The 23,981-nt window shown below is 43.3% G+C and overlaps 1 protein-coding gene across 9 annotated transcripts in view; it reads right to left on the reverse strand.

Annotated features, from left to right (window-relative positions):
• OSMR (oncostatin M receptor) overlaps nt 1–23,981 on the reverse strand; it is a 53,158-nt gene that overhangs the window by 2,517 nt on the left and 26,660 nt on the right. For 5 of the 9 annotated variants that reach the window (XM_082453712.1, XM_082453716.1, XM_082453713.1 and 2 more), the window contains 13 exons: nt 20,307–20,582; nt 18,868–18,997; nt 18,168–18,319; nt 15,512–15,654; nt 15,057–15,210; nt 12,194–12,270; nt 10,886–11,108; nt 8,003–8,182; nt 6,843–6,947; nt 5,195–5,371; nt 4,403–4,570; nt 1,041–1,122; nt 31–103 (listed from right to left, as the gene is read on the reverse strand). In XM_082453712.1, the coding sequence (XP_082309838.1) occupies nt 31–103; nt 1,041–1,122; nt 4,403–4,570; nt 5,195–5,371; nt 6,843–6,947; nt 8,003–8,182; nt 10,886–11,108; nt 12,194–12,270; nt 15,057–15,210; nt 15,512–15,654; nt 18,168–18,319; nt 18,868–18,997; nt 20,307–20,582 (1,940 nt within the window). The other 4 variants (XM_082453714.1, XR_014261511.1, XM_082453718.1 and 1 more) reach the window with 4 other exon arrangements.

The following is a 23,981-nucleotide window of genomic DNA, read 5'->3' on the forward strand; positions in this document are numbered from 1 at the left end:
TGAGTATCCATACAATTTCCCAGCATTTACCTTGGATTTTATTAATGACAGGACACTGCTCTTGTAAGGGTCTGGAATGTCAGGATAACACTTCTCCTTCAGCCTAGAAAAACAGTGAAAATTAGACTGAATTTTGCAATATAGTGGAATGGTTAAGAGTGAGAACCCTGGAGTCAGATTCCTGGGCTCTAATCCGTGCTCTATCAATCACTCATTAACACTGTAACCTTAAGCAAGCTTTTTAACCCTTCTATGCTTTAATTTCCTTACTGGTTCAATGGAGATCATTACGGTGGTGATGGTGGTATTGGAAGCATTAAATGAATTGCTACATGTAAAGCACTTAGAACACTTCCAAGTACATGGTAAGTGAAATATAAATATTAGCTATTGCTATTGAACAAATTTTGCAACATTTTAAAACAGTTGGTTTCCTTATTATTATTTTTTTTGGCTGCGTTGGGTCTTCGTTGCTCTGCGCGGGCTATCTCTAGTTGAGGCGCGTGGGCTTCTCATTGTAGTGTCATCTCTTGTTGCAGAGCACGGGCTCTAGGTGCACGGGCTTCAGCAGTTGTGGCACGCAGGCTCAGTAGTTGTGGTACGCGGGCCCTAGAGTGCAAGGGCTTCAGTAGTTGCGGCACGTGGGCTCTAGGGCGTGCAGGCTTCAGTAGTTGTGGCACGCAGGCTCAGTAGTTGTGGCTCACGGGCTCTAGAGCGCAGGCTCAGTAGTTGTGGCATGTGGGCTTAGTTGCTCCACGGCATGTGGGATCTTCCCGGACCAGGGCTCGAACCCGCGTCCCCTGCATTGGCAGGTGGATTCTTAACCACTGCGCCATCAGGGAAGTCTGGTTTCCTTATGTATTGATTTATTGCTTATCTATTGATAAACAAGATTGTTTAAAACTTATCATATTTCCACCAAATCCTCCTTTGTTCTTTCCTTTTCAGCACTTTTCCTCATATTATCAGGTGTGACTTCTATCTCCTTTCTAGATTTTTCTTTGACTCCTTCTTGGATAAAACCTTCCCCGCACACTTACCACTGACTTTTTAAGTAGCAAATTATCATGACGATCAAAACGCAGAAAATCATGGGCAGGATGATGCGTATCAGTATATGGGCTGGAGAGGAAAAAGAAAGGGATATTTTTAATGACTGCTTTTCCCTCAAAGGAATAAAAATAAGTTTTACATGTCTTTTATTCCTCAAAACTCTATTTGTGCAAGATTCAATGTGAGTTCTGTCTGACTGCTGGGGGGCAGGGCAGTGAGACCAACCAGCCAACACAGGGAACCATGTGCCCTCAACACTCGTGACTCAAACTCATTACCTCTCCTGACAGACTGGATCATTACTCCCTCCCTGTATGAGAATTATACTCCACACCCTTGACTTGGGGGCTCAGCCACGTGACTTGGTTTGGCCAATGGGAGGTGAGTAGTGGTCATGCTGGTTGGTAGCTGCGTTCAGTGTGCTTGTAGTTGGCTTGCTCTCTTGTGTTCCTGTGACCCACTCTGAGAAGAGTTGGTCCCTCAGAGCCACTGTCCCTTCAGCCTAAGCCTCAGGGTGAAGGAACAAACCTACCTGAAGCTTGGAGTCCCACCTGGCCCAGCCTACATCAGCCAAGCCAGAAGCATCAAAAGAGAGATTTGGTTTTGTATGCCATTGAGATTTTGAGGTATTTTATTACATGTCAAAAATTGACGAATGCACCCCTTCTAGTTAGGCTCTGAGAAAATTACCTAAGTCATCACCTGGGATAATTATTCTATTTTTATTTCTCAGATATGTCAACCTGTACTTCATTTTCATAAATGCCCATCTTCCTGGTCTCACTGCTTGCAAATCCACCGAAGAATAGTTCAGCTGGGTTGGTAAACATCCTCTTTTTTAAAAGCAAATCGCACGAAGGGCTTTGGAGGCTGACAGTCATTCACATGTACATATATTTCTGTTCAATCCCTTTGCCTCCCTGCCCTCCTCATCCCCCTCGCCAGCCGTCCTGCAGGAATGGGGCCTGACTTGTGGTGCTGGTGGATAACGCTGAAGTTTTGTCAGGGAGGGCAGGCCCAACCCAGGGCTCTGAGGAAGCACAGGGCTCTGGAGAAAAGGACGTGGGAAGGTAAGAGGGTGGCAGAGAAAGCACCTCGACAACTGGCCTAAAATTATCCCTGACACCAGGTAAGGCGAAAGAAACTCCTCCTGACACCACTAAAGAACACCTTGCTCTCAGACCTCCCTGGTGGCACAGTGGTTAAGAATCCACCTGCCAATGCAGGGGACATGGATTCGAGTCTGGGAAGATCCCACATGCCGTGGAGCAACTAAGCCCGTGAGCCACAGCTACTGAGCCTGCACTCTAGAGCCCGTGTGCCACAACTACTGAGCCCACGTGCCACAACTACCGAAGCCTGTGCACCTAGAGCCCGTGTTCCGCAACGAGAGAAGCGACTGCAAAGAGAAGCCCGTGCACTGCAGTGAAGAGTAGCCCCCCACTCGCCACAACTAGAGAAAGCCTGCATGCAGCAACGAAGACCTAACACAGTCAAAAATAAATAAATAAAAGTAAATAAATCAGTACACATATGTTTTTTTTTTTTAAAAAAAAAGAACACCTTGCTCTCAAGAGCAGTGCTTGTTATGACTACAATTGGTTTTAAAATTTGGTTAAATTACGAATTTGTAATGTATCTGAGAAGAAGCCTGGGGAGCTACCCATAGTAGTTTCCAAACTTCAGACAGGCTTTGCTAAACTTTCTGTTGAAGTAGAATATGTGCATACAGAAAAGTGCTCCTAAGTGTACAGCTCAATGAGTTTTCACAAACTGAACATACCCACGTAACCAGTACCCAGATCAAGAAAAAGAACATTACCAGCTCCCCCGAGAGTCCCCCAGTGTCCCCATCCAGGCATCTTCCCCTCCCAGGGTAACCCCTATCCTGCCTTTCAGCCACATAAACAGCATTTGCCTCTGTCTATACTCTACGCGTGGAATTGTGCAGCAACAGCGGGGCCCAGCTTCTGTCACTCACCATTGCATTTGTGAGTCGTCCATACTATTTTTGTAACTGTGGACTGTCATTCTCACTGCTGCAATTATGCAGCAATTTAGTTTACTTTTTCATAATAATCAATATAATCGAGTCACAGCCAAGGCTAAGGAGGTTTCTCATGAGTAAGGGAAATAAATGAAATCTAGAAAATATACTTGAGATAAAGATAATCATATGTATTATGTGTGTGTGTGTGTGTGTGTGTGTGTGTCTTACACATACTCATACACACACCTCTACCAGCCAAGTAAATACTGAAGCTGGAAGAAAAATAGCCTGAAAATAAATTTAAAATTAACTCTAAAATGGCAAGCATGCTCAAGTAATGTGAGTTGTTGACTGAAATCTTAACCTGACTATGAGAGTTCTGGCCTTTGGCTTAGAGACCTGGGGCCATGTTTCAGCCCCAACCTGCCACTGTGGTCACGGGCATCCTCATCACCAGTCAGGCAGCCAAGGCCAGTGGTTCTACCTGACGAGCCCACCCCATCCCCAGAGTCCCACCTTCCGCCACTTGGCAACTCAGGCAGATATTTTAGCCTATTTGTTTTTCATGGAGGAGTATCTTGAGAGGTCCTTTCCAGCATGGACCTCCTATGATGCCCTATCTGCTACCTACTTTCCCCGCTTCCTCCGTCAGTATCTGTTTTCTCCCACCACCTTCCTCTTTGTTGGAGGGCAGGATTTACCGGCAGAATCTTATTTACCAGTAACCTGCCATTCTTCTCCCTTCCTCTTCTTTCTCCATCTTTCAAGCCAAATGCATTTTGAAAGGATGGCTCTCTTTATCTCACCCTTTCTCCATCAAATCTGCAAACACCGGGTTCGTGAACCAACACTGCTCGCCCCACCGCACCTTCTAGTACCCCCAGAGAGGCAAGGTCAGGAAACCGGTAATTTGCCACTGAGAGAAACCAGCCAGAAGGCTGGCTGCAGAGAGCAGTTCTGCTGAGAAAAACATCCCCGCCCCTCTCCAGACAGAACTCATAAGGCTCTTCCCAAGTCAACACTAAAATACGCCATCAGTGATTTTCTAACTATCCTGGGACTGAGTTCCAGAGAAGTGCCTCAGGGGCCAGAGAGAGGCAAGAGGAAGGTTCCAGGTCATAGATCAGTTGGATTAGCTTCACTCTTATCTATTTTATGTAGTGGGATTCTGTGTAACATTTCCTTCTTTTTTTTTTTTTTTTTTTTGGTGAGTTTCATCTAGAGAAAGAAAGAGACAGACACAGAAAGAAAGAGAAGAAAGGTTTAAAAATTCCCGATCTAGACAAAACCCATGGCCATGTGTGTGTCATTTGTCAGTTTCCCAGGAACTGCTAAGAGTTTTGATTTGGAAAAACTCACAGTATTCATCCGGAGTTGTGATCTTTGTGAAGGCATCCAGGGGACCCTCGCCAACACTTGTGTAAGGAGTGACGAAAAACTCATAGATGGATTCCGGCTGTAGGTTTTCCACAACAAATGTCTTTTGTTCCGGGTTGTCAATTGTGTGTTTGCAACATAGTGAATCCTCTGTGGGGTTTTAAAAAAAAAATTTTTTTTTTCAGGAAGAAAAAACTATTAAGAGCGTGATAAAGATCTTGTGAGACAGTGGGGCACTAATACTCTTGTTGACTTGGCACTGCCAACATTTCTAAACCAACCAAAAATGAAATCATAATTTCATCACACTGGGGACACTGGTAAAATATTCGGGAGATGGCAAGCAAAGCAAGCACCCCACTAAACAAGGGATGTTCCTGATCCAGGGGAAGCACTCAAACCTGCCAGAGAGAGAGTAAGAGCCTGCCAGAGCTACTTAGATATACATTTTAATAAACTTTAATGAAGTCAAAGAAAAAAAGAAAATGAGGTTAGCAAGAACGTTTCCTAAGTGGTAGGTTTTCTTAAGGAGCTGAGGGTATTTCAGGTGCTTCTAAAAATACTGGGCCACACTGTTTTTAAGTAAGTTAAAATCCTGGCCCCCATCGTCTTGTCCACCCTACTAATTTGTTTAAGAACACCATTCCGTCATAAAAGCAAGTGAGCACAGAATTCAGCCTGGCCACAGTCAGAGACAGCCGGCAGCCTTTCCAATGATTTCAAATAATGAGACCTTGAAACGGTAAACATACAAAAAAAAAAAAAAAATGTCACCTGGAAGAACTGTCTTTTCAAATGCCGGGGGGCACTGCTCCCCCGCCTTGGGTTTCAGGTAGACATGGTATCCTTGTATAAAGCCAGGTTGGGATTCAGTGGAATAATCCTTCCAACTCAGAGTGAAGGAGTGGGAGGTCAAGTTACTCATGACCACTTGAGGGTTGTCTGAAGGAGCTAGGAAAGGAAGTTGGGATAATGTAAGATTTACGATTTGGAAAGAGTCTCAGCGCACTGGTGTAAATTGAAAGCAGAACCACGGCCCACTCTGTAGGCGCGTGTGCCAAGTGAAGGAGTCTCATCTTTTTCTCTAGAGGATGTACGCCCTGACTTAGTTCGTGAGAGCTGGGAAGGAGTTGAGCAATCATCTTGTTCAAGCCTTACCTCTCTCAGATGTAGAAATGGATGCCCAGAGAGATTCAGTATCTTGGCAAGGTCACACAGCAAAAAAGAAAGGCTTTCCTAGACTTCATTCTGAGTCTGAATTCTCAACAGTGTTTGGGAGGATGAACTGAAGTAGGGAGGAAGGGAGGAGGAGGAAGGGTTATGTTTGAAGAGGTATGGGCAACTTTGAAGAACTCTAGTTCCCAGGTGGAAGCAATGCACAATTGTCCAAGTGTCACAGGGAGAATCGGAAAGCATTTATTCTGAGGCTTCCCTGAGAGCCTGTTTCAGCACATATGCTGGTGCACACCTGGCCTATGTCCACCAAAACACACAACACACCCCTCCTGCCTGTCTGGGGCAGCTCCCACCCAACGGAGAACCCCAAGAGCTGGTCTGATTGGTGAGAGGCAATCAAGGACACAGCTGCCCAGCTTCCAGTGGGTGTGAGACCCTGGATGCCGAGAAGGTGAATTAGCAACCACATGGGAGGATCAAAACTCCCCCACACTGCTGGTGGGATCATGGTACAATTTCTGGGGGGGCAGCGATTTTACAATATCTACCAAAAGTCTTAAAAATTGTAAAATTGTATTTAAGAAGTTCAAACCTTTTGGCTCGAGTATTCTACTTCCAGGACTTTGTTGAAAAACCATTATCAGAGCAATGGACAAAGATTCAGCTAAAATGATGGTGAGTCAGACAGGGCATAAGAGATGTGGCCAAGAAAGGAGAGAGAGATTGAGTATTTGAGACTGCAAGATAACTGAAGGTGAATTTTATAGTTCTTAATTGAGAAATATTTTTGTAATCATCCTAAAAGTCCAACGACAGGTGATTTGACATATGCAAACCATGAGGCACTTTGCAGTACTAAAAAATGATACAGTTAAATATTACTTAGTGACATGAGTCAAAAAGCACTTTACAAAACTGCATAGAGTAGTAATAAAAAAGATCCCATTTTTATTTAAAAGTGTATATCTGTACTGAGAAAGGATACACATAAAATATTAACTCGATATTTGCCCTTGGGTGGTAAAATTAGCAATGATTTTGTCTTCTTTTGCATAATATCTTATGAATTGTCTTTAATGAAAATGTTTTATATTTGTATGATTAAAAAATAACTTTTTAAAAAACCCCACTGCCAGAATAAACAGGACACTGAAAATTAGGAAAGGTGCTGTAATCTTCCTAAGCCCAAAGTGAAGAGTTTCTGGATTGTTCTGAACAATGGACACATTAAATGCTTTAAACTTACCCAGTTCCTCCAAGTATCCTGCTTTTTTCTCTAATAAATGAGCCATCCTTTTGGCAGAAATTTCATAAATTCTGAAGTTGTATCGAACCCCTGGTCTAAAAGCACCTAGAGAAGAAAAGTCAACAGATTTTCAATAACACAGGATGCCATTCTCTTTACTTCTGAAAAGAAGAAGAATGAAAAATGAATTTGTGCCCCCTTAAGAATTTCCTCCTCGGGGTTTCTGCCCTTCATCTCCACCATCTTCCTTCCTTCCCCTGAATCCTCCAGCATTTCCGACGAAGTCTGGGCGACTGTCCTCTACATCATCATCTTGATCAAGAGCTCGCAAACATGCCCTTATCCACGTGCATGCAACTGGGCGCAGAATTCAACCAGACACAGAAAACCATGTAAAACTCTCCTTTGACTCCAAATCCCCTGCCAGCGACTGGCCTTCTCTCTGCCCACGAAGGGCAAGCGTCTGGAAGATTTGCTTCCAGTACCTCACTTTCCCCTCACCCCACACCTCTGAACCGTGCCACTGACACTGCTCAAGCCAAGGGAAGACTCGCCTCCTCACTCCCCACCAGCCACTGAATGCCCTCCTGGAGTCCCATCAATCAATCACCCTCTGGACCCGGACAATTCCCACATCTTTATCTTGAGCCCAGCAGATGGCGCCACCAACCCCCCCAAATCAAGCCACAAACCTAGGCTCCTTTAACTGCTACACTAGTAATCTCGAAATGACAAATCCAGTGTGGGAGGAAAGAGGCCAAGTTCTATATGTTCCATTGAAACTGAAGGAGTTGATAATCGACTCCCATCAACTCTACTCCTATGTCTCCCAAATCCACACACTTCTTTGCTTTTGTAAAAGCTCTCAGGACAACTGTTATACTGTCCCTCTGCCATTCATTTGAGACTGCTGACTCACTGCTGAACAAATTCATGAACCTCATGAACACCTATTCCAGCCTTCGGTCCAGATAGTCTCTGTAAAAGTAGATATAAAGGTCAAAACTTAGACCACATCACTGCAAAATTTGAACTCCAAGACCCACACTGGATTTGTAGTTATCAGTTGAGCACAAAGTATCTGAGATGATCCAGAAATCCCTGTTGAAGTTGCTGCCAGGTGAATGGAGCCGCATGGTAATACAGAAGGTTCTTCTTACCCGAGCTAATGACTGTGCTTGTGGTATTGGGGCCTAGGTTTTTCCACTGGAGAACACAGGGCAGGTCCTGGGGACCATCACACCACTCCACAACGTAGCCTGTGGCATCTCCGGATTGGGGTTTCCAAGACACAGAAAATCCATCCTCTGTGCCATTAACTCTTCCGCTTTCAACCTCTTCTGTACATACAAAGAGGGCAATGCTTCAGATTTAATTAATCGTACATTTTGCAAAAATATCTAAAGAAGAAAATAAACTTGAACATGCAGTGTATCTAGCAGGTAAGAGCCCTACCTCTGCAATTGCTACGGGGCTTGGGTTAGGGCAGGAGGGATGTTTTCCTGCCTCTCACTCCCAACAATTATTCACACCTGCCCTTCAGATGCCCCTTGTCCTCATCTTCTGAGACCCAAAGGGACGTCAGCCCCTAAAACAGGGATCAGCAAACCACCGCCAGCAGGACAAATCCAGCCTCGGAAGCTTGTTTTTATATGACCCTTAAGCTAAGACTCGTTTTAAGATTTTTAAAGAGTTTTTAAAAACAGACAAAGAATACAGAATATAGATTGGAGACTGTCTGGCCTACAATGCCTAAAATATTTACTCTCTGCCCTTTACCGGAAAAGTTGTTGACCCTTTACCTAGAACTGTGTCTGGTACTTGATCTGCTTTCAAAAATCATCTGTTGAATGAATGAATAATTTGGCTTAATTGTCCCACATAATGCTGGCTGCCCCTGAACTAACTACTGTCTCCTAGATGTTAGGGGCAGAAACTGAGGTGAGTGTGGAGAAAAAAGGAAAGAACAATTCAGGTATGTACTAAGCCAGGTTATGAACGGATGTGCACACTACTTATGACCTAGGATACCACCTCAATGTATTTTATGCACCAGGGTAGTTTTCCTAAGGTCTGACAATTGGAAAAAAGGTGATATGGTCTCAATGGACTACAGTTCTACTGATTTCAAGCGGGTCAGCCTAGATATTGAGGGATGAGAATTTCTCCTATTTCTGAGGCTGACTCCACAGCCTGCCACTGTTCAGAGGGCAGTGGTCCCTGGTGGTCACTCGAGTGAAAGCAGACTCTGATCAAGGGGTGGACCTGCAAGCAGCTGTTCAGAGAGGCAGCCAGCGTGGCGCAAATGTTACATGGGACAGACTTAACACTCAAAATGTACTTGTTGTTTCTCTGCAATTCATATTTAACTGGGCATCTTTTATTTTATCTGGCAATTCTAATTACAGCTGAACACTGATGTGAAAGCAGGGTGCTATGACATTTTCTAGGGCACCAAATTATCACCCAGCTGGGAAGACCGAAAGGAACGTGCAGCCCCAGGTATGAGGCGAGAGGTTCCCCAGGAAGGCCTGTGCCTATCCTACCCACATGGCTTCTCTGTCTTCCTTCATCAGAGAGACAAATCTCTTTCATATTAAAACCGACATTTTCTACTTCACTTATTCACACTGACTAAAATTTCACCCCAAACTTAGAAGCATGACTCTTACTAAGCTGCTTCTTTAAAATTGCAAATATGTTTTGAGGAGTGGAGGTAGAGGGAAAGAGAAAGGGAATCTATTTTTTTTTCCTTCAGTCATTCACACTCTAGTATGAATTGGCTAAACCTCCTTGGTCTGTCTCATAGCACATCAGTGCCTTTATCCACTCTAGAGACTTAAGAATGTGGACCACATCAGGGAAGCTGGATAGGGCCTCACAAGGGGAAGGAATGGGTTCTAAAGGCAGGGCATGGGGAAGGAAGGTATGGTAGGAACCCACAGATAGGGATAACCCCAAACAGATAATAGTGTTTAGCAGAGCTGTTTGAGCTGAGCCTCATTGGAGGCAGTGTTTTTTTTAATCTATCAACTCCCCCAGGGTGAATGAAATGCCCACCTTTCCCGTTCTGGCCCTAATAAAGACAGAATACAACTATTCACTTCCTAATACAGTTCTTGACAAGCAAAGATTATGTTAAGTAACTCCTTAGTTTTTCTCCTGTGGCACAATCCCAATTTCTTTTTCTTGACACACGGGATAGTTCTTAAACAAAATAAATAAAACAAAATAATAACACCCTCTAATCTAGCCCACTTAACCTAAATGTAAGCCTAATCTGAATGATAGGTATAAAGCAATGTGACATAACCCTACAAGCAGGGTCTGAAAATTTTTATAGCAGTAACTGAAGGGTGACATTATTGCAAGGTTCATGAATGACCTTAGGATGTCTGTTGGGTCATGTCCAAGTGTGCAGTGTCTCAGAGAGTGTACTGCTGGGGGCGGGGTTAGTGCAGCCAACCTCTTTTCACAGCTCTCCCAAGAAGGAAATGTACACCATGATTAATTGTACATGTAAGGTCATTTCCACCTTGTTTGGTCTCTCACAGGCTAAGGGTTTCGCCAGTTATCATCATTTTATTCCACAGCTTTGGCAAAGCCCTTCTCGAAAGATGACGCTAGCCCTCCTCATGATGTCCAGAAATGTTCATGGGCTCTTCATAGGTGGCCAAGACGGACAAAATATTCTGCCATATAATAAACGCACCTCATATTTCATAAGCCACAAAGCGCTTTCATACCAGCTCTAACACTCAGTTGGGACTGTTTGTTGGTGTTGCATTTATTTGAATAAATTTGAGACAATTTCCTAAGTTGGCGGAAGAATCCCTGAGCTATGGCTGAAATCTTCTTCCCACACAAAGGAGGATTGCGCCAGAAACCCGCTGACATGCCTGAACCCAAAGAAAATGACGGACAGTGTTTGGCAGCTAGATCTTTTGTTTCCCCAGATTACTGTCTTTCTAATTTATCCGTCTCTGCCTAATAACACTGTCAACATTTTTCTAGAGAAGAAAAACAAAACCAAGAACACTCACCGTTTCCAGGGTCTCCAGAAATGACAATTACGGAAGCAGGAGAAGGGCCCACACTGTTGTGAGCTGTGACATGGATTTGGTAAGAACACTGATCGAGGGTTAGTTCTGTGCTTCTGGCGGGAGCAGGGATGGAGAGGACCTCTAACCTGGATGGCTTGTCTAGATTTTCTACAATTACATTATAGAATAGGATCTTCCCGTTGGCATGCACTTTCGATAGTGGCTGAAAAAAATATTGACAATCATTTCTAAACGGGCTTTCCTCTGAAAAGAGTTTGCTTAATTTCTTTTTCATCTTTTCTGTCCCTTGATTGCACACACACACACACACACACACACACACACACACCGGGCAAATTAAAACAGCTTAAGAGAGAAAATAACCTTCTAAACCAAGCTTGAAATCAGACATTCCATTCTAACTAAAATTGAGCAGAGAATAGGATCATTTGGGGGAGAGCTCAAGAGCATATTGTGTCCAGAGAGGAGTGACCAAGTCAGGAAAGGGGGACTCTTTAGCCTGGGTTAAAACACATTCAGTGAGTACGGAGTGGTAAAGACAGGAGTAGACCCAGACGGGAGGGGCCTGAACCTCCGGCCTACCTTCCGGAGGACAGACAGTGCCACTGGTGTGTGCACCCCCAGACCTGAGATTGGGCTGGGGCAACTGTTGGCTTGGGGTGTGGACAAAACCTGCATGTACAGACTGGCACGTCCACATGTGTGTGCATGGGGGTCCTCCCTGGTGGGGAGGACCAGGGTAGAGATGGGAAAAAGAGTGGGGTGGCCTGTGGCCGGGGGCCAGCTCCCTCAGCATGGCCATGCTTTAGCATCAAACACTGAGGAATCCGAGAGTTCTCAACGCAAACCAGGGCTTCCACGTTGTCATGAAGGCATGTCAGTTAAGAGAGAAGGACAAGATTAATTTTATATTGCAGTTTTTTAGCTTGACTTATAACTTTTAAATATAAGTACTCTGAATATTTAAATATTCATAACTTTTAATTACGGTATATATTTCTCCACTTATACTCATGAACTGGGCCCTGCAGATGTTAGGGGCAGGAGAAGTTAGGAGATGCAGTTCTAACAATCAGAACCGGCCACTTGTGCAAGAGGCTGAGGAAGGAGTTACTGGTCCAGCGTTGGGGACATGGATGTGGATGGAGTGGGGATTCCTCCACTGGGAACAAATCCTACTGGATTCATGTTAAGAGCCCTCCCAATCAGAAGACTGCACCGATGTCTAGTTTCAGTGAAAGATAACTGCCAAGCAAAAATCTGTCTCTTTGAACGTCTGCATCTCACCTTCCAGAATAAACTCACAGTAGGATGTCCCGACACCATCTTCATGTTTCTCCAGACATCGGGAGCCTCTGAGGGAGCTGAAATTAACCAAAGAAAAGCTCTAGGGTCACAATATGCACGTACAACAATACATTCAACCTTTCTCTAGTTTCGTCAACACAAGTGACCACGGCCTGTCCTGCCTGAGCCTGCTTCTCGCTTTTTCTCTCTGTGACTTCTACCCACTTGGCCGCGGCCATACTGGTCTCGCCTCACTAGGGGCACACAGTAGGTGCTTTACGAAAGGGCTGCTACATCTGAATGGGACATCACATGGGTCCTTTGTGAACTCAAGCCTCAGAGCTTCTGGAAGCCACCAAGGAATTTTGGAATCCTTTGCCAGTCCAATTCTAGGTTAGTTAGGTAAATTTCCCATATTTGGAATTTCTAGGAGCAGCAGACTGTTGCTGTTTCCTTGCCCCACTTGCGAAGGTTGCAATGGACACACTCAAGTGGAGAGCCCCAGGGGAAGGCTGCACTCTTCCCCGAGTTCCTAAGTGCACACAGGCTGGCCTGTCACTGGAGTCAGAGCCTGGGACCCCTTCCTTGTCACCCTCCTCCCCATGCACGCCCACCCGCCAAGTTCCTGGCCTGGGCCAGCTGCCTGCGTGTGGACCCTCAGTGCACTGGCTGCACGCCTCCCCCTGGCATGCCTCTCCCCACTCCGTTCTAGAAGAGCTTGCTTCCTTGTCTTTCTTGCCAGTAAACTGTAGGACCAGTGATTTATGATTTGCTTCAACACATCTCTGTGCAAGAAGCATTGTTTTGCAACTAACACATACAAATTTAGTTCTCTGTTTCATAAAAATATAGTTTACAGTCCCCAATCATTGAAATTGAAGAAAGTCCTTTTTTTTTTCCCCTTAGTTGCTGACACTTTCTACTCAACATAAAGGTGACCATATATTTTTAAAATCTATTAGAGGCAGATTTCAATTTTCTCAACAAGCCGTCAGAGAAGCCAATATTATATCAAAAAAGTACTGAAATACTCAATGAGAGACCCCAAGCTCAATGCAGAATCTTCAGCTGGTTTGTACACGACTACTTGCAAGAAAAGAGAACTGCAGCACAGTTGATGGAGCTCCATCTTTATGTCAATATAATTTCTCCCATGGTGTCATTTAGCTCTGCTCACCATGATTCTGCTTAAGTAGGATTATAATACGCATAAACATTGACTTTGCCAGCATTAAGCAAAGCGTTATCCAAGGTGAAAAAAAACATCTATGGATTCACCATCAGCAGATTCATCTCATTTTCTTGTCATCATCAAAAGCAAAGTTAAGTATTTTTCAGGTTTATGATACTATAATCTAAAAGAAACTATTTACTAAAAATGCCATCTTTCTGTTATTTTTCTTTGCACTAAATTTTAGGTATAATGTTGGAATGAATTTGCAAAAAAAAATCCCAAAGCAATGCAGTATTAATAAAGTAAAAATTCTTTAATGAAACACAACTGAGGAATAAACCAAATTACCATCAGGAACAGGGCTCTGGAGGGGACTACACCCCTACGAAAAATGACTGGAGTCTTGGAGGGGATCGGGGGAGCTGACAAGGGGAGGAGGCCTGCTGAGCACCTCTGGTGACCAGCCCTGGGTGTGGGTTTTCATGCACTGCCCTCGCCAGCCCGCCAATCAGAGTCACTGCTTTAAAATGTTCCCCCCAGGCTGAAACAGAAAGAACTCACCAGCTTACAAACGCAAATAATAAGATGGAGTAAAATAAATATATATGATCCTTCCTTAGGCAGCAAAATAGCCAGGACTTGAATCAACAGGATCTCCAGGCTGTAATGACACCCCCGAGAGACAGGCCATGCAGACGCCAGTCTGGGTCAGGTCAGGGTGGAGCTCTGGAGTCAGCCAGCCTGGGCCTGAGCTGCAGTCACAGCTCAGTCCCTTGCTAGCGGGGCCAGTTAAACTCCTCATCCTCTCTGTGCCTCCACGGCCTCACCTGTCGAGTGTGGATAATAACAGGACCTACTGCATGGTGGGAGGATTTGAGGGGAAAACATTGCAAGCCCTTGGAGCTGTGTCTGGCACATACTAAACACTAGATCAACGGCAACTGCCCTGGTTACTGCTGTCACGTCTCTGCCCTTCATTCACTCTGCAAACCAGGCACGTCTCCCCAGTTCAGGGGCCCAAGTTGTTTCATGTGTAAACTGGGCAACAGTAAGACTTTCTCATCTGGGATTGGAAGGAGGTGAAAGCAAGGCTGGGCCATCTCATCTCCTGAGGTTTATCTGAGGTCTAAGACATAGTTATTTGGGGGAAAAAGTCTCTGTTCAGTCATTATTGAGGAAACGACCCCTGAGAGCATGATAAGGCGGCTCCCAGTTTGTTGTCACGGGAACGAACGACTGAACAATGATGACTAAGTTTCCAAATACCATTGCATTTCCAAACACAGCCCGAGGCTGTTTAGTATGAGATCGGTGCTTTCCTCAGCACAAACGCTACTGTTTGTCCCCAGTCCTGAATTAAAAGTTTATACTCATTTACATAGCCCCAGATCCAACGGGAATCCAGCAATACCTTTAGCTTAGAAACCATTTTGGCAAATTGAAGATCAGAGAGAAAATGTTCAGTAGAAATAACTCAGATGGCAAATGTCTGAGGTAGATATCTTCCCACTCACATTTCATTAGGCATTTAATTTAGTTTTTTGTTGTTGTTTTTTTTTAAAGATGGTACCAAGCCTCTGTTGTTATACTTTCCCCTGAGTTTTTGGTACAAACAAAAGTTCTCAGGGAAGCCCACCCATCTCCTATCAGTCAGTTTAGATCCTTGGGACGTCAGGGAGCCCAACGTACCAGCTTCAGCTGTGTTGAATTTCTGACTAATCAATTCACTCCATTTCCAGAAGTGGTTGGTATAAGCACAGCGTACTCGGGCCACATATTCTGTGTCGGGCTCCAGTTCACTTAAGAGGTACTCACCATTCACCTTGATGGAAACATTGTGTTGCTTAATTGAAAAAAAAAAAAAAAAAAGGTCGGGGGGAGAAGAAGACAGAAGTATTGGTGAGCATACTTCATTGCAAAGCCAAATCACACACAGAGTAAGACCTGATTTGTAGCAAGACTTGTTCTTTGAGAAAAAAAAATCTCTAAACTCTAAAAGTTTATGATTAATTTCCTGGACCTTTTAAACAGATGACCCATATCATTTGAACACACATAGAAATAAGAGTTTAAAGAGATTTCACTCACCAGTCTCTCTGTTTAGACACAAAGAAATTTTTGAAAATAGAAAGTTAAACACTTACTTGTATCACTTTTCCTTCAGCAAGGAGTTCAAGCTGACACAAAAGTGTGGAATTGTTTCCAATGGAGTGTACCTTCCAGGTCATGGTGGCATTTGTGGCACCAACATTTTTAGGGAATAAGTTATAGGGAGTCATTGGATGAACTGCAAAGAAAAAAAAAGAAAAAATGAAAAAAATTCAAGCACAGATCCAAAAAGACTGGTAAATAGGCAGTTCATTTTTACATTGATTTGTTCGATAAGCATTTTTGTTTATTTCTGAGAAAATGGCAAACAAAACCAGACTTGCAGCCAAGATGGAGTAAGCCAAGTATAGCCTTTTTTCTCACTGATTATCTTAGAAACTCTGAGCAAATATAAAAAGAAACTGAGGACTCTTAAAATTAAACAAAAGCAGGCAAGAATGTAGAGAGGAGTCAAAACTTGGAGACGTGGCCCATCAAAGAGAATATAACAGAACCCAGAGTCTAACCAAAGTAACATTAACAATGTCAAGGATACAATCCAAAATTATTAGACATACAAAACAAAACCAAAAGAGAGAAAACGTCACCAATTTTCGAGGAAAAAGACAATCAGCAGATGTCAACTTTGAGACGACCCATGCCTCAAGATGACCCCCTTGGAATGCTGCAATTAGATAAAGAGTTTAAAACAGACCCATGAGGTAAAAGTAAATGCATCCAGGGACTTCCCTGGTGGTGCACTGGTTAAGAATCCGCCTGCCAATGCAGGGGACACGGGTTCGAGCTCTGGTCCAGGAAGATCCCACATGCCGTGGAGCAGCTAACTAAGCCCGTGCCCCACAACTACTGAGCCTGCGCTCTAGAGCCCACAAGCCACAACTACTGAAGCCCATGTGCCACAACTACTGAAGCCCGCACGCCTACAGCCCGTGCTCCACAACAAGAGAAGCCACCGCCATGAGAAGCCCGCGCACCGCAATGAAGAGGAGCCCCCGCTCGCTGCAACTAGAGAAAAGCCTGCCCACAGCAACTAAGACTCAACACAGCCAAAAATAAATAAATAAATAAATTTATTTTTTTTTAAAAAGTAACTGCATCTGAAATGAATAGAAGGAAAACACTTCTCAGCAGAGAAATAGAAACTATTTTTTTTTAAAAAAAGAATTAAATGGAAATTTTAGAACCGAAAAATAGAATATCTGAAATAAAAAAACCTGCCACCTTACGCACTTCCACAGTTGCCGTGTGACCTGGCCACTGCCTACCACTCCAATCTCCTTTCTCTCACGGGAAAGACACAAGGACATTCTTCCCTGCCTGAAACACCCAGAGCATGTTCCCACCTCAAGGCCTTTTCAAATCCTGTTCTTTTGCTCCAAATGCTCTAGATGTTTTCTGCCTCCTCATCCTTCAGTGCCCTCATCCCAACTGAAGCAGCACCCCAGGCATTCTCTACCCCTTAACTGAATTTTATCTTCTTTCCAGGACTTAGCGATGCTTGAAATTATGTTATTGTTTACACGTTTACTGTGTGTCTCCATGCCCCTCTCTCAACCCTCTCTCCGAACACACACTAGCATGTACACACATTGAGGGCAGTTACTCAACTCTGTTCACTGCTGGATGCCCAGTGCCTGCTACATTGGTGGCATCCTGTAATTAGGTGACTGAAGTGATGATTAAGTTGAAATCTAAATGAGGTGTAGAATTAAGACGGCAAAGGAGAAGTACGAGAATTCCAGAAAAAATGAACTGTGTTTAAAGATGCTGCATTTCATAAAAGAGGCAGGGGTGTGGTCAAAACACAGAAAGAGCTATTCAACTTCAGGGTTGTGCAGATCAAAACCATTGCAAAATACCACTTAACATCCATTCAACTGACAAAAATGCAAAGGGTGACAATACCAACTTGGAGAGAATATACTGGTGCAACCACTTTGGAAGCGAACTTGGCAATTATCTTGTAAGTTGAAGAACATTCACATTTTCTGAGTCCTCACCAATTCCATTCTTAGGTACATAGGTATATACTCAAGAAAAACAACTACAACTCTACGTGTGTACTGGATATGTATATCAAAATGCTCTTATTAACACTGTATCCAAGAGCATAAACCTTGAGACAATCTGAAAATCCACCAAAAGAGATGCATGAATAAAACACTGTATATTTACGCAATGAAATACTCTACAGCAGTGAAAATGGACTACAACACTCAATAATATGGGTAAATATTAGCAATTTAATATTGTATAAAAGCAATTACTAGCATTACTACATACGGCTTGATGTCTCATATACATTAAAACAAAACAAAAACAGTATTTTGGGGATTTCGTAAGAAAATGAGAATACATACACATGCACACACATGATTTAAATCCGTTATCTTAGTGGAAGGAGCAGGGTGGGGGGCTGTGGGATGGGAGATGAAGTAAGTTATTGTCAGATTTCTATTTTGAACTTGAGGTAAGCTCGTTGGTGTTTATTACATTATCAACACAAACAAATAATGGGCACCATAGGTCATGCACGCACCCATGAAGAGAAGTGTGGTGCAGACAAGTTATAAACTAAAACCTTCACTTAGGATGTGAATTAGGTGAAAATCTATGGCACATTTACTTGATCACACAGTGTGTCAAATAAAGATATGCTCATGACCACAGTGGGCTACACTCAAGTCTCACCTCGTTGGGTCAGGTTAAAAAGAATACTGACACTTCTTTTTCTTAAGTAGTTTTCAGCCACGAGTGTGAAGTTATACGTTTCTTGTGAGTCTTGAGCTACTTGCCAATTACACCAGTTTCTGTGTTTACAAAGTGTCTTTTTCCCGGAAAATCTTAAAGAAAAAAAAAAACAACAACACACAACAATTTCAGGGTTTACATTTTTGTCAGCGCAGATGTGTCTCCCTGAATCCACTGAGTATCCCTGAGACACACTCAGTGGCTTTCAAACTATGTTCCACACAACAGCATTGATCCGTCACCAACAAATACCAATGACAAAAATATTGTTTCAAAAAATTTGACCTATGCAGTTAAATGTGTAATGATGAATTGCTGACTTCTCCTCTTGGGTGGTGAAAACCTTCCTTAGTTTACTTTGGATACTCTTGAAAAGGTAGAAATTAGGTAGACCTAGATCACCACATGGAACTATTTTCATATCAAGATTCACCATTAATGGCCTTTCTTATCATTTTTATGCTACGTTGTCCTTTAACAAAACTCAGGTAGAAAGTATTGTATACCTGAGACCACTTAAAGATTTCTTCCTGACCCTGGCAGGGTGGTTTGAAAATATTTGTTCAAATTTTCTGTAACACTGTCACAAGTACCTTAAACAAGGAAGAATCCGTCACTAATATGACCAAAGCTCACTTACGATTCAAATAAAGTGTAGCTTTGGGAAGGCTGTTTAGACAAGCCAGTGTCGCTCCCGGGATCCCAAGTACAGGTCAAAGTCTTGAGGTCCTGGGTTTCACAAGAAAAGTCCTTGGGCTCTTCAAGCACTTCTGTCCGTACAAGGAAAAAACAGATGAAAGACCTACCTGAAGCTCTTTATTGAAAGACAAGTGAAATGGAAAGCTTTCTTTGGGGTCTGAGGCCACAGAGTTGCTCTGAACAATGAAAAGATTACTTCAATGGGGGCCAACGCATCAGCAGCTCCAGAAAGGCACACTGCGGGTACCTCATCTTGGCCCCTGCTCCTTCCTTCCCTGGTGCTTTGCTGGGGTATCACCGAGGATGGCAGGCGTGTACTGCATGTGGTCTGCACTCTGTCTACCTGATGAAAGTTGTAGCCCCAGTGCCTGCTAGCAGCATTCAACAGTATTGCTACGTGCAGACAGAGTGAACAGAACAATGAATGAATGGAGTCAGCGTTGCTTGGTGTTTCACTGTGGATGCCCTGGCTTACAGGGAACGTGGGTTGTGCTTGGGATGCCAGGAAGCCAGATCTGGGGACCCTGCTAAACTCAGCAGCTGGAGGCTGAGAGGGCAGCACCGCCAAGTCCCCGAGGCACCGCAGCTCTTGGAGGCCACGCCAAGAGGCACAGGTGACCAAGCGTCCGGGAGACCAGAAAGAGCCTTTGGCAGGGGAAGCAGGGAGGGAGGAGTTGCAGATACCGCCCCACTGTGCAGGGGAAGGGAGGCCACTGGGTGAGCACACTGAGACCTACAGGGAACGTGAAACGCTGCCTTCTCTGCCCTCGCCATCACCCATGGAGGCACCTGACACCTCCGCACCCAGTTAAGAACAGCAGTGGCCTTATCTGCGGAAGTCCTACTGCGTGCGGCCACCGTACCGGGGCGGGGCCCTGGCCATATGCAGTAACCCTCACAACAGCCATTACTGGGCCCATTCACAAAGGCGGACCCTGAGCTGCAGAGGCTGGGAAACTTGGCCAAGAAGGCACTCCCAGCCGTGGGAAGAAGAGTCAAACCTGGGCCTTCTGGCCACCACCTCGGCTGTCTCTCTAGGGCCATCCAGCCTGCAGCCCCTCTCCTCCCTCTCCCAGCCTGCAGCCATTCCAGCATGGCTAACGCAAAGCAGGACATCTTCCCAGTGGTCCAGGTCATGACCTGAACTTTCTCCCAAACGCTCTTGGTTCCTAGGAATAAAACTGTCAGTAAACTCAAGAAAACAACAGGAAATCCGACAAGTATTGCTTCAGACTGTCTTTGCCAGAGTCTCTCCTAGAAGACTTGGGAAACAAAAGAAAATTGAGGCCGCGAGTGGAAACGTTTCCTTGTCTTCTGGGAAAGGAAATTTGATCTATTCCACAGGAAATGGGAGGGGGGCACAGAGATGTGTACACTCACTTGAGACAAAGAGAACGATGCCTCCCAAAGCACCTCCCTGGTCCACCTTACAGAAGACATTTGTCCCTTTTTTCCTAATAAAAGACACGTTCTTCAACTCGAATGCAGACACACTTCGATCAAGCTGTTCTCCATATATCTGTACACCTTCCAAATAACAGGATATGTTATCTTGATGGATCCTAGAAACGTAACAAATGGTGACGTTGGAGCCTTCTTCCACCAGCTTATCTTTAGGGAAAACAAACAATGGATCATGTCCAAGTGAATTCTGTGCTGCAAGATAAAAGAAGACAGCTCAGTTAGACTTGGACTCAAAAGTCAAACCAGCCCCCTCCTGCCTCACTCTCAACAGATAACTTTAGCTTTTTCTGCCTCCTGGAGAAAACAGGAACCTAAAATTTCTACAGCAAATCTATAAACTTTGGTGCGTGCAAAACAATCCTCTGTACCATCACTCCTACTGTTACGATAATATGACTGCTCTTGTTCTTAGTATGGAGACTGCACCATGACTGTCGCTCTGTGGATGATCATGTTATTCCTGCTTATAGGTTATTAGGACAGCAGTAGCTGCTTTGTACTAATCCCAGCCATGTGGGAGGCCCTGTGTTAAGTGCTTATGTATATTCTCTCTTGTCATCCTTACCACCTTACAGCAATGGGATGGGCAGGACTGAGCCCAAGTTCACTCACCCAGCAAGTGGCAAAGCCACATTCACACCCACCAGGTCTGCCCAGCTCCCAAGCCACGTGTCCCTCATAATCTCTAAATTGTCCTGTAGATCACTCCTCTTCCACCTTCTCAGATGCCAGTCACCCAAAGAGCTCCTTTCACTTCCATCTTCCTTCTGTGTGGCCCATCAGCACATAAGAATCCTCAAGTCTCTGCCATTTTAGGCAAACTCACCGTCCTCCATGCCTCCCTCCAGCCTCCTCTCCACCCGCTCCTCCACAGCCCAGCCTCCCCCAGGACCTGCCTGTGCCCTTCGCTCAGCTGTCAATCACCCCCTGCTCACCTAGGCCCCTGCAGTCTGGCTGCTGGCCCACCAGGGCTCTAAAATTGCCATCACTAAGGTCACCCAAGTGGAGTGGCCTGGGTGTGGGATTTTGTTTTAAGGTCCCCAGGTGATTCTATGTGCAGCATGGTTGAGAATCAGTGCTTTGGGGATTAGGAATAATCAGCCTTGGAAGAAATCAAAGAAGAACATGAAAAGATGGAAAGATATACCCTGTCTTGGATTGGAAGAATCAATATTGTCAAAGTGACTATACTACCCAAGGTAATCTACAATCCCTATCAAATTACTAATGACATTTTTCATAGAACTAGAACAAAAAATTTGTATGGAAACACGAAAGACCCCAAATAGCCAAAGCAATCTTGAGAAAGAAAAATGGAGCTGGAGGAATCCGGCTCCCTGACTTCAGACTGTACTACAAAGCTACAGTCATCAAAACAGTATGGTACTGGCACAAAAAACAGAAATATAGATCAATGGAAAGGGATAGAAAGCCCAGAGATAAACCCACACCTATAGTCACTTAATCTATGACAAAGGAGGCAAGAATATACAACAGAGAAAAGACAGTCTCTTCAATAAATGGTGCTGGGAAAACTGTAGAGCTACAGGTAAGAAAATGAAATTAGAACATTCTCTAACACCATACACAAAAATAAACTCAAAATGGATTAAAAACCTAAATGTGAGACCAGATACTATAAAACTCCTAGAGGGAAACATAGGCAAGACACGCTTTGACATAAATCACAGCACTATATTTTTTGGTTTCACTCCTAGAGTAATGAAAATAAAAACAAAAATAAACAAGTGGTACCTAATTAAAGTTAAAAGCTTTTGCACAACAAAGGAAACCATAAACAAAATGAAAAAACAGCCCTCATAATGGGAGAAAATATTTGCAAACGAAGCAACCAACAAGGGATTAATTTCTAAAATATACAAACAGTTCATGCAGCTCAATATCAAAAAAACAAACAACCCAATCAAAAAATGGACAGAAGACCTAAATAGACATTTCTCCAAAGAAGACATACAGATGGCCCAAAAGGCACATGAAAAGATGCTCAATATCACTAATCATTTTAGAAATGCAAATCAAAATGACAATGAAGTATCACCTCACACTGGTCAGAATGGCCATCATCAAAAAGTCTACAAACAATAAATGCTGGAGAGGGTGTGGAGAAATAGGAACGTTCCTACATTGTTGGTGGGAATGTAAATTGGTGTAGCCACTATGGAGAACAGTATGGAAGTTCCTTAAAAAACTAAAAATAGAGCTACCATATGATCCTACAATCCCACTCCTGGGCATATATCCAGAGAAAACCATAATTTGAGATACATGCACTCCAATGTTCATTGCAGCACTATTTACAATAGCCAGGACATGGAAGCAACCTAAAAGTGCATTGACAGATAAATGGATAAAGAAAATGTGATACATATATACAATGGAATAGTACTCAGCCATAAAAAAGAATGAAATAATGCCATTTGTAGCAACATGGATGGACCTAGAGATTATCATACTGAGTGAAGTAAGCCAGACAGAGAAAGACAAATAACATATGATATCACATATATGTGGAATCTAAACGAAAAAAAAAAAAAGACACAAATGAACTTATTTCCAAAACCGAAAGAGACTCACAGATACAGAAAAAAAAAAAACTTATGGTTACCAAAGGGGAAAGGAGGGTGGGGGGAATGGATAAATTAGGAGTTTGGAATTAACATATAAACACTACTATGTATAAAATAGATAACCAACAAGGACCTACTGTATAGCACAGGGAACTATACTCAATATTATGTAATAACCTATAAGGGAAAAAAATCTGAAAAAAAAATGTGTATAACTGAATCGCTGTGCTGTACACCTGAAACTCACAGGATATTGTAAATCAACTATACTTCAATAAAAAAAAATTTTTAAAGGAATAATCAGCTTTTCTATCAATTCTTGAGTTAGTTTGGAGGTTATAGTTTTGATAAACCTAGTCCACTGTACCAAAGTTGTTGATAATGTTGTTCTTTCTTTCTCTATTGCTACCTTTTTAATCTCTATTTTTTCTGTTAAGTGTGTCTCTCAGCAATAGGATGTGATGGTTAAGAGAATGGCCTCTGGAGCCAGATTGTCCAGGTTAGAATTCTGGCTCTACCACTTCGTGGCCTGATGACCTTGCATGGGATTTTTTTAAAGCTATCTGTGCCTCAGTCTCCTCATCTGTGAAGTAGGGATAAGAATTATATGTATTTCATAGGGCTGATGTGAGGATGAAGTTAATACATATAGTGCTGAAAGCAGTGACTAGAATGAAGATTTGATTCTATTATTACTATTAAATTAATCACTGGGTCTCTCATGAGTTAACATGCTATCAGTTTGAATTAATAAATTTGCATAAACACTTAGCTAAGGAATGGTTCTCTTGACAGGAATTTCAGATAATCTGTCAACGTATATAGTTGAGAGCACCAAATGCCAGTGCTTTACAACTAACCTATAGCTTAGCTGAAGCATAAGAAATTGTGCAAAATGCTAAATTTTAATAACAAGATAATCAAAATTAAGAGATATTTTAATAATTAAACATAATTAAACATAATTATCCATGATCTCATTATCCATGATCTCTCTCATAAT

This window comes from Balaenoptera physalus (assembly GCF_965194825.1).
Source record: "Balaenoptera physalus genome assembly, chromosome: 3".
Taxonomy (NCBI): Eukaryota; Metazoa; Chordata; class Mammalia; order Artiodactyla; family Balaenopteridae; genus Balaenoptera; species Balaenoptera physalus.